Source organism: Coccinella septempunctata, chromosome 4 (assembly GCF_907165205.1).
Source record: "Coccinella septempunctata chromosome 4, icCocSept1.1, whole genome shotgun sequence".
Classification (NCBI taxonomy): domain Eukaryota; kingdom Metazoa; phylum Arthropoda; class Insecta; order Coleoptera; family Coccinellidae; genus Coccinella; species Coccinella septempunctata.
In genome coordinates this window covers 15,286,144-15,297,644 of record NC_058192.1, presented here as the reverse complement: position 1 = coordinate 15,297,644, position 11,501 = coordinate 15,286,144, and the positions used below count along the sequence as shown (strand labels likewise).

General features: G+C 33.1%; 2 protein-coding genes across 2 annotated transcripts; both read left to right on the top strand.

Moving 5' to 3' along the window:
- The first annotated feature begins 2,146 nt into the window (after nt 1-2,146).
- On the top strand, nt 2,147-11,160 carry LOC123310846 (gustatory receptor for sugar taste 64b-like). The gene is made up of 12 exons (XM_044894526.1): nt 2,147-2,429; nt 3,279-3,464; nt 3,522-3,679; nt 3,826-3,951; nt 4,005-4,322; nt 4,400-4,489; nt 4,968-5,032; nt 9,378-9,537; nt 9,589-9,714; nt 9,838-10,155; nt 10,699-10,788; nt 10,919-11,160. The coding sequence occupies exons 1-12, from the start codon at nt 2,147-2,149 to the stop codon at nt 11,039-11,041; spliced, it is 2,043 nt and encodes a 680-aa protein (XP_044750461.1). The 3' UTR covers nt 11,042-11,160.
- Nucleotides 8,544-9,468, top strand: LOC123312431 (gustatory receptor for sugar taste 64e-like). Its single transcript, XM_044896858.1, has one exon. It carries the CDS (start codon nt 8,815-8,817, stop codon nt 9,358-9,360), a length of 546 nt encoding a protein of 181 aa, XP_044752793.1. The 5' UTR covers nt 8,544-8,814; the 3' UTR covers nt 9,361-9,468.
- Nucleotides 11,161-11,501: the final 341 nt, after the last annotated feature.

Here is an 11,501-nt window from a genome sequence, read left to right as displayed (position 1 = left end):
AAAACAGATGACGGAATTTGTCCTTGGTTATAGTGGCTATGAGTTCAATTTTCATTTTCCTTTGTCCGAATTAAAGAAACAGAAATGCATGTATAAGGGGCGGACAGAAATATTTCATTATGATATCACCTATGATATGAATGAATAGTTGAACTTGATGTTTACGGATGAAGCACATTTCAGTCAAAGAATGTCAGATATAGGACGGTACGAAGGCGTAGAAGGGCCACATAATATTTTAAAAATATTTTTCCTTAAATTCCGAGTTCAAAGTCGGAATTTAACTAAATTCCGAGTTCAAAGTCGGAATTTAACTAAATTCCGAGTACAAAGTCGGAATTTAACTAAATTCCGAGTTCAAAGTAGGAATTTAGTAAAATTCCGACTTTGAAGTCGGAATTTTATTTGCTTCGAAACCGATACAGGCTAGATGCACAGGGTGTTGTTCTACGACGACATAGATTATTTCTCCATATATACAGAGAGGGGGGGGGGCTGGGAAATCAATGTTATTTTATGGTTACTATTTCAGTACTGGGGTGGGGGGAGGTTGTGCCCAACCTTACCTCTACCTGTCTACGACCATAATTTCATAATTATTCAAAAACATGGACCTAATGATAATTTTCTCCAATAAAATGTGTTTATTTTGTGAAATCTGAATCCTCTCATGAATATCTCAGCATATTTGGAAATGAACCAATTCGTCATAGAGCTGCCTATATGAGGTTTTCTCACCGTTGTAATGACCTCTCCATGTAAGAAACATCAAAGCACACCGGGTGTACCTCGCGGAGTGTACTGATTTCTTGTCCATTGCGATAGCCTCAAGAGTACATATGAGAAGAAAATTTTTTCATAAAATATCCGGAATATACCTAAAAAACAGTTATGTCTAAAAAAATATTCAAGTCATGTCTGTAAAAGGTTGTCATATCATTGTTATGACCTCTCATAGAAGAAAACTCAAATAATAATGTACACCCTGTGTATATAATTATTCATTCATCATAAATGTGGGAACACCTTGTAATATATGAATTTGAATATTTTTAAAAAAGCAAACTGTAATACAGGAACAAATCTACGTCGTCGTAGAACACCCTGTAGAAGTTCGGAACTGAATAAAATTCCGAGTTTGAAGTCGGAATTTAGTAAATTCCGACTTTGAACTCGGAATTTAGTAAATTCCGACTTTGAAGTCGGAATTTAGTTAAATTCCGACTTTGAACTTGGAATTTAGTTAAATTCCGACTTTGAACTCGGAATTTTGTTAAATTCCGACTTTGAACTCGGAATTTAACTAAATTCCGACTTCAAAGTCGGAATTTAAGGAAAAATATTTTTAAAATATTATGTGGCCCTTCTACGCCTTCGTACTTCTACGCCTTCGTATATCTCCCCATTTCAATTTAGTTCAAACTCCAGTTTCTTTTGAATTAATATATATAATTCTATATTTTAATTCGAATATGAGGCTATGATCACACATTGAATATGAAGGAGTCGTTCGAAAATGATCTGAACTTTTTGAGGAAATATTGAGATCGAAAACAGCTTATAGAAGAAAAATTCTTTCTTCAATTAAATTTTGAAATTGCATTATTTCATATTATAGCTGAATGTGGTAGTTATCTTAAACCCTTTTCAAAATCATTATTGTATTGATCGAAATTTAATTCATTCCTTCAAATTAAAGTGTGAATATTCTGTATGGCCCCACACATATTTCCTATTCAAAAACATGGAGGTATGAATGTAAAAAATTCTAATCGAAACTGATCCCTGTGCTGATAAATTTCTCAGGACTATAGGTTTTTTCAGAATTAATTACTACTAGACTAGTTATAAGGGATGTGTTTTCTCTGAGCTACGTTGCATGCAGAATAATTTTTTCTAGTTGATGACTAGGATTTCTCAAAATCAGCGTGAAATCAATACAACATAATCCATGTTCATTCACCCTCATGACAGCGTCAAAACAATGATTTTTTCCACTAATTATATAGAATTTAACTTGTTATTGTTTTGTTCGTGCTTGGGGTAAATTACATTCTGAAAATGGAATTCAATGATTCAATAAATCACGAAGTGAATACTTTGTAAATACTCGGTTAGTATGAAAAATAAAAAAGTGAAACGAAAAATGTTGTTTTTGAACAATTTCCTTGATTGTGATAGTGCTATATCCACAGAAGAATCAGAGAATTGGAATAAATTCCATTTATGCACTAATTTTCTTCTCTTCATTTCTGTGTTTTTTGGGCTTTTTCCAATACATGGTTTGAGAGAACGTAACATAAGGCGACTAGAATTTCGATGGAAATCACCTATGGTTCTTCACTCCATATTTCTGATGATGTCAGGTTTGATTGTTAGTTTGGGAAGTATTCCCTGGATATTGACGAAAATATCAATGCAAGGCATAAGTAAGTTGAGGATTTGTATTTTATTCTTCTGATGAATTAACAACTATTAGAACATACTTATGGAAAATGGCTTTCGGTTGAATTTCCTGAGTTTTTTTATAAGTATGTTGTAGATTTTGACCTTCTGCTCAATATTTCCGATGAATACTTAAATTTATTAAACAATATCATTGTATACAATGATGGTATAACTTCACCCTACTCTCGTATTCATTACACTTTATACTTTCTGGTTTTTGCTTAACCATAGTGAGAAAAAATGATATAGATATAGTTTAGCCTAGTTAATTTAGTCAGAAAAAGTGAAAGTTTTCTTAATGGGCCGCAGTAGGCAAACAATCTCCCTATAGAAACTATCTTCATATTCTATCAATTTCGACAGTCCCTCAAAATGTTCGTTTTCGAGTCTAATAAAACTTCACCTTCGAATCACCCACTCAGTGCATACAAGGGGCGGGATAGTTTTGATATCCAGCCTCATCATTGTCAAATAAACATACATATAATTTTCATTTGTGATTGATTCACACATGATTTCTCACTAGGCTTCTGGAATATTAATTGTATAAAATCTTTATGGAAAACACATAACAATAGCAATTTCAAGGTGAAAAAAGATATTTCATTTGTAATGTTATTTCCCATATTAGGCCATATAGTAGAATATAAATGTTATCTGAAGATGAATATTATAGTCGTTGAAATATTATTATGAATTTTCTCTCCCAAAAAAAAAATTGGTTTATTTATATTCCAAATGGTGGTAACAGTTAATATTTTATATTTGAAATACTTTAATGAACTTCTTCGTGAAAAGTTATTTGCTGATGAGCTGTGGAATATTTTTAGGCAATTTCGTGTTTTTCTTCCGAGGGTTCCTGACAGGACTAATATTCTTCAAGTTAGCCCAGAAGTGGCCAGCTTTCTTGCGGAAGATAGAAGGCGTAGAATTTATTCTGAGACAATATCCTCCTAGTAAGAATATAAGAAAACAATTAAAGATTCTCAATACTGTCGTACTTTTACACGCTACTGGTGAGACTTGTAAAATGCTGTTTCCTTCAAAATTTGAATTCCAAACTGCCCTTTCAGTGGAACATTGTCTGGTGCAGTTGAATCTGTTCGTCACATCGGTATTGGAACAAGATGGGGATATTTTGTTGGGATTCAAACGTTTCTTCGTGCACTATTCTTATGGATATATGTTCAATCTGATGCCTTACACATTGATGGGCGGCTTTTGGATTCAAGTAAGTTCACAATGAGTTGGGATACAAAATACTCCTGATAATAAATTCGAATCGATTAAAGTACAATCACATAAAGGAAAACTAAAATACATATATTGCTTCAGTTTACGTAATAATAGGTTAATTAATTTATATAATCTTTTCAGTACACAAATGTCAACCTTACATTCAGCTGGACATTTTTGGACATGTTCATTTGTTCAACAAGCATAATCACTGCCTCGAAAATCTATCAAATCAACTGTAAAGTAAAACAGCTTTTGTCCAAGGAGGTAGTTGTTTTTGTATTGATATCCATGAAGTTATTGCTTTTGTACATTTCCAGATTACCATGGAGAGCGATTGGAGAATTGTTAGAGAAGATTTCAGTCAAGTATTTCTGATATTTAAGGAGTACAATAAGATATTCAATCCGCTTCTAGTCCTTTCTTTCACTGTTAACGTATATTTTCTTCTTGTTCAGCTGTTTGGTGCGATGAAGTATCCTTTTACCCCTACTAGTTTTATGTACTACGTAATTTCTTTCGGCCTTCTTGTTATAAGATTAGTGTCTGTTTGCATGGGGGGTGCTAAAATTAATGAGGAAAGTAGGAAATTAACGATACTTCTGGCTACAGCACCTTCATTTATTTACAATGATGAGGTAATTCAATGGCTAAATAATATACCATATAATCTGAATCCTAGAATATTGATCATTTATAATTATATTACTTTCAGATAAAAAGGTTTTTAGTGCATTTGAAACTCTGCCCCACGATACTTTCTGTCGATAATTACTTCCAAGCTTCTAAAAGAACGATGCTGAAAGTGAGTTATTAAATATTTAATATATATGACCCATAATTAATGACAATACATAACTACTAAGCCAATGCAGAATGAATTATATAATTTTTACTATTATGAAGAAAAAGTGATTGTGAAGAATTCGTTGTAGTGCAGTTTTTTCACCACTAGCGAATATAATGATAATTTATCTCTTTCTTTGTGCATTATGACATTCACAAATCACTTGTGATTTATGAGTCATAATTCAAATCTACCGAACTTAATTTGAAATTACAAAAAATATTTTTTGGAAATGGTGAGTCATGATTGTTCTAGAAAAAAGCAATAGTGCTCGTTGAATAATATAATATAATTCAGTCAAATATTTTCAAAATAAGTTATTCCATCGGCATTCTGACTTCTCATATATGTTCCTCTGCAACCCCTTGCCGGATGAGTCATTCGTTAAAATTAATCCTTTATATTCGTACCGACCTCCCAATGTTTTTGTTTTCAGATTTTCGGAGCCCTTGTAGCATACGAAGTAATCTTAATTCAATTCGACAAGGAACTCATCACATAGCATATCTTGAATGGATGTGTCACTTTGAATGTTGACACCTGCTGAAAAGAAGTGGATACTGGATCATATAATAGAATATTAAAAGAAATCATATCCATGACTGAAAAATATACACCAATCGTCTAAAATATTATATTGATGAAAATTTTTATTTAACATAGGCGGTAACGAACAAAGTCACTTTTCCAATATTATGGGAAGCACTAAAATGTGAATAAACTACCGAGCTAAGATATCCCTTTTCTGTTTTAGTTGTCGCACATTGATCAATTTAACGGCCATAAGTTGTTCAGTTGATATGATGTACCAAACCACTCATGAGAATGATAATGATATTCACTCTCCAACATTCTAGAATGATATTTGTTCCTGCGTGGTTTGGTTGATCATTTTTGGAAAAATATGATTTTGATGGAGACTGTCGGACGTTTCCATAAACACATGTTCATTGTGAACACAACATTTTGAAGCGGTCTCGATGTAGTCTTAGCTATTGAATTTTCTTCTTATAAAGTGAACTTTTGAAATAAATCGAGAATCGAGGAAAAGAGTGTGATTTTGTTCGATGTCTTGATTTCAATACTAAATAAAGTTTGAAGAAGAGATGTTTAAAGTAATGACGTTCATTCAAATCAGTAATGGATAATTATGTTACGGCAAAAGATAGGTGAGATCAGCCGGCTAAACTTAGGTTTATATTCGAGGACCGACTGAAGTTCGATGAAATGTTTATTTGCGTTTGGAAATTGCATCTTTAGCCAGTTTATGTGCACTATATTTTTTATACATTTTTTTAATTGCCGATAATTTATCGTCCCTGAAGCCATACCAATAATTTTACTCCTTCTTCCATTAGCTTCTACATTTTTAGCCCAGGGGCTGTGGTTATACTTAAGTTTATCCAGCTAAAGATAGAAGAAACTTATATTAGCCCAAGTTTGGCATCTGTCCGGCTAATCTTAAGTTTAGGTTCACACCTATATTTAGCCGTAACAGATAGGTATATATTAACGACAATAAATTTTATGTTCAATTTTCATTATTTACATACTTACTAGTAGAAGCCATCAACGTTCATCCTTTACTTTCCCTCTGAAAATAACAATAAAAAATATTTAGACCAATGAATCCCCCCTCAAGAATTTACCATCAAAATTTCTCAAATTCATCATCAACCAACTTATAGCCCCCTTTAGGGTGCAAAAACACACACATTATATCAAGGATCTCATCATTCTGAATACCTACTGAATAAAATTATTCAAAGAAATTTTTGAATATTTTTTTGCCAATCCTAATATGTATAATATTTTTTCAATGCCATCGACAAAAAATGAGTTATCGTTATTCCTTGAGAAGTAATAAATAATCATTGGTGGAAACATCAATATTGACAGCAGAAAAGATAGGTCATAATAGATTGTTCCCCAAAAACGGAGCATCCTACGAACATGTACCTTCCTACAAGATTCAATATTCAAAATGCAAAAAAAAATATTAGGCATTTTGCCTATCTACCACTTTCCTCGTTTAGTTTCGGCATAAATTAAAAATTACTGTCTTCGGAGTATTCACTTCAACAGCCTTTAACTCAAAAAGAGACCAGGTATAGGTTCATGTGAAGTTTTCGTCGTAGAAGATACGATTGGGTTTTTTTCTACCTAGTTTCATGACAACCTGTAAATTTCTCGTCTAACAGGTTCGTTTTTCCAATAGTATATCCCCCTTCCATGAAAATGTCTATTAACACAACACAGTAATCATCATGCAATGCACAGTTGAATAGAAATAGAATTGATTCAAATTCGAAAACCAATTAATTTTATGAAAAGTCTCTGTACTCCATGTATGTATATTCAAACAACTTCGTTATAATTTTTTCAATCCACCAGCTTTTCACCCTTAACAAGATTTTCCCGAAATAATCCCATAAAGCAATAAGTAATAATATGAAATTCTTTCACAAACAACTTTTCCAATTTATCGGAAAATCAGGTGAGAAGTGACAACAAATCCATTACGGGGAATTCGGGCATCATTCGGCGCCTTTACCGAATGGTAATGATGAAGTTGATAAAACAGGTCTTCACTTGGTCGAAGAAAACTCAGGGTAACTCTTCTAGGAATTCTATTCAGAAATCATTGAAAAATTTACTTCTGATAGCGCAGATATTCGGGCTTATGCCAGTGTTAGGCATAACTGAAGATAGAACTGAATTTCTGAGATTCGAATGGATTTCTTTGAGGACAGTATACGCAATACTCAATATTGTGGGAGCGTTATTTATGATGGTTTTGCAAATTATTAGAATGCAAATTTATGGAAGATGTCTGGGAGAATACAGGTTACTCGTATTTTACATCTGTGGAGTTTTATCAGGTATCAACTTCTTCTTATTGGCCAGACGATGGCCAATGATAATGAGGAAATGGTACTTTTTGGAGAGCTCTCTCAAAGATTATGGATGGCCATCGAATCTACATAGGACTATAAATTCGTTTTTGACCATAGCCCTATCAACAGCACTTTGTGAGTGTTTCCTATCCAAAGTTTGCACAGCTTACCTGCATACACAATAAATAGAAACTACCAATTTGCTTTCTCAAAAACTTATTTTATTTATATCAGAATAAGGTTAAACCAGAAATCTCAATCTTGGATTCAGAAAGCTACGCATAATTACACTTTTGTAAATATTTGGTTATTCGTTAGCTTGAAATTTTTGCAATTGTGCCCTAGAACTGAGCATCTGCCGAATTTTGTGCTTAATCCTATGCCAGATACGAAGATGGAAATTTGTGTGAAAAGTTAATAGTGAAAAAAGGGTTTTTTGATAGAGGGTATTAATCATAGCATGCCGCAGGAACCATTTAGTTGTTGCGAGAATATTCCACTTTTTCTCTCTAATAATAATCATTTGGGCATCCAAATAGCACCTAAACATTGAACAAGCCCCTATCTATGTAAGTATTCTTTAGCGTAAGGCATTACCTTACTAAGCAGGTACTCTAGTATTGCTTATGCCGAATGCAGACGTATACACACTATCGAAGTACAGGATTCGATCGGGGATCGACTTTCTGACCCTTACAATTTAGGATGTCCCCAATTTAAGTGTCCCCTAAACATTGGTGATATTGAAATCGTAGTTAAGTGCTCAGATGGTCATTGAAACTGACATTAGTAAAATTGTTTGGATCTTTGTTCAAAATGACTGCTTCTCAATTGAGAGATTTCATTTTGTACTGCCCCCTATTTTGACGGTTATACGTATTAGTTTTTTAACAGATGACAACTGGAAACTTGTCTTGCCAACCCGCTGGAGTCGACATTGACATATAACGCATATAAATACGAATATAAAAATCCAAAACTCTCATTTTTCAATGAAATATTCCTCGCAATATTACCCTGTTTTTCTTTCGTTTTCGGTTTTTCAAGGCTATACTAGCGATGACCTCATGTCGTGTGAATAAACATCACACAAATACACCATTCGGTCAGTTAATATAAGCATGTTATGATCAATATTGATTCGATGTTGAACCACTTAACCCCCAGAGCCTATAATTCTGATCCCAGCACCCTTACATTATGGGGGAAAACTAAATTGTCATGATAGATTCTACAGTACACCTACGCTTATTAGTTACTTGATTTCAATTCGAAGGGTACACAATGAAATAGAAAAACAAAATTGGAAAAATATTATGACAATAAGAATGAAGTAACTTATTTAATATTGAAGACCATTCGACACTGCCTAATTTAAGCCCGAAAATGACAGTGGTATTGAAGCTGAAGTATATTCTGAAGTTATCTTTCACGAACAACAGTGTTAGAGGATTGAGAAGTCAATTTGATAAAGACGAAAACAGTATTAGCAATTCGTTAAGGCTAGTATGTTTAACAGCTCAATTTGGAGGAATAATGCCATTGTCAGATATCGAAACTAGAGGCAAATTCCCAAAATTCGAATGGAGATCTAGTCGTACCCTTTATGCCTTCGTTCGTTTTGCGGGTTCAATATTACTTGCTTCCATCCACATACATAAAATGTCGGAAACGGCACTCACCCTCCAAAAAATGAGGATATTACTTTTTTTCATGTCTGGATTGGTCACTAGCGTAAATTTTTTTATTTTGGCGCGAAAGTGGCCTTTGTTGATCAGAAAAATCCACGTCGTGGATTTGGAAATATCTAAGATACAGGAAAAGTCGAATTTGAGAAAAACTGTTAGAATTGCTTTCCTTATTTATATGTTAGTAGCAGCGAGTGAGTATCTCGAGAAAAAATCAGCAACAGATAATTGGAAATATTTATAACTTTCAAATTTGTACTTTGCAGTAGAGCATTTTTTGGAAGACATCCACAAGATCTCTTTGATAAAAACATGTGGTTTAAACTTTTCTAAGTCAGTAGAGATGTTCTTGAAGCATTTTATTATACCAGATGTTTTCACGATAATTAGTTACACATTCGTATGGGGAATTATCCTGGAAGTGAGTTCAGAAACCTAATAATCTGAATTTTACTGTGAGGCTTGTTTGTAGATTATGTCATTGCTGCTGACTTTTTCATGGACATTCATAGATATTTTCATCATTTTAATAAGTTGGTGCCTCGCAGAGAGGTTCTTCCAAATCACTAGAAGAGTTAGGTTTTTGGTGAGAACTAGGGTGAGTACAATAGTCTGGTGTAGTGTACTCTTTTCAGTGGTAGCAACAGTCGCAGTAGTAATGATATTTTTTATTTTATCAAACTTGGCCATTTCACAAAACAATTTCTGTTGAAATTTGCAGGTCTCTGACGAGAAACAGTGGGAAAAGATAAGAAATGACTACATTAGATTATGTCAGCTTTGTCGGCTATTAGATGAGGAGTTGTCTTTCATAATTTTGCAGTCCTTCGCTTCGAATATGTTCTTCATACTGACGCAGCTCTTCAATAGTTTTCAGTTCAAAGCTTATTCAATGGAAAAAATTTACTTCTGTTTCTCGTTCTTCACTCTGATTCTTCGCATGTTCTTCGTCTGCGTTGTGGCAGGAATGGTAAACGGGGAAAGTTCAAAACCTTTGATTTTTCTGAGTGAAGCACCAACTACTATTTATAACAAACAAGTAAGTCGATAAGGGTACAAGATTTGAAGATTTAATGAAACATGTTTTTCTGAAGCAAAGTATCGTAATATTTATTTGCTCGAGAAGACATTTGGAAATTGTTCATGAAACAGTACATCTTGTAGAGGTACTCATGGATCTCCTAGTACATGCGTAATCGTTTAGAGAAAATTTCTATAATGGTGTTGCATATACATTTATATACATTTGGCATTATTTCGTCTAAATTCAGTGTTCAAAGCATCGGTTTATTCATGTAAAAATTAAGGCCTATGCACCTAAGAATCATATCATAAAATATAAATGAATGCATATGGAGAAAAAGAAAGTTAAAATTATCTCAGGTTGACTTATTCATCAATTCAGAAAAAACAAAGATATGGTATCAATTTCCGCATTTATACCTTGGTACCTATTGTACTTTATAATCCTCAATTCAAAATTCTTGAAATGTTTTTTATCACCATACTATAATCAAAAAGTCGATCTGATGTCTAGATGTGTAACATTTAAACTAATGTGACGTTCAACCCCTTTTTGCAGATTCAAAGATTTGCTGAGTATATACATTGGAACAATATTTCTCTAACAGGAAGACGGTATTTCATTATCACGAAAGGTCTTCTTTTAAATGTAAGTACAATACTACCAAATCACAGCGAATAGTCGAAATCAAGGCTTTCCCATGTTTAGTTCCCAGATGCATTCTTTAATCTGAATCATTGATTTTAACAAACAATTTAAAATACAAATGTCTTTTCAGATAACAGGTGCTATTATAACATATGAATTGGTTCTACTACAATTTGAAGGACATACTATAATACCAAATGAAGTAAATGAAACATCAAAATTTTTCAACTGTGACAACTTACTAGATAATTAAAAATGTAACTTCAGTGAAAAACAGGTGTTGTTCTACGTATTTTACCATTTGGTACTGTCTTGGTTATCTGTCAAAAAGCTTTATAGATGATAAATTTCTTGAAACTGTGTTGAAAATAAAATTTGTCCCTATTATTTTTGTATTGCTATCCATTATTTCGAATGTAGTGATGAACAGTCTATCCGCACCCGGCACCGCTCTTGTTTACCCGCTACAGGTTACAGACATCAAACTGTAAGCTATAGAGGATGAATTTGGAGACTTCCGCAATTCGAATATTTTATAAAAAAAATTTTTTCTTGATAATAAAAACAATTATTTCCGAAATATCTCCCTATATTTGTCAGTGCTTAAAAGACGTGTCCTTTTTCTTTGTTAGGATCTCACAAACTATTTTTGATTTCAGAACAAACTAATGATGCCTCTTATTCTAGGAGTGTTCGATATAATAATATGTAGA

Excerpts from the sequence above, each read along its gene's own strand:
- LOC123310846 (XM_044894526.1), top strand. The coding sequence starts at position 2,147 with ATGTTGTTTTTGAACAATTTCCTTGATTGTGATAGTGCTATATCCACA. Across the intron at positions 3,465-3,521 it reads CGTACTTTTACACGCTACTG|TGGAACATTGTCTGGTGCAG; the intron begins GTGAGACTTGTA and ends CTGCCCTTTCAG. Across the intron at positions 4,323-4,399 it reads CATTTATTTACAATGATGAG|ATAAAAAGGTTTTTAGTGCA; the intron begins GTAATTCAATGG and ends TATTACTTTCAG.
- LOC123312431 (XM_044896858.1), top strand. The coding sequence starts at position 8,815 with ATGACAGTGGTATTGAAGCTGAAGTATATTCTGAAGTTATCTTTCACG.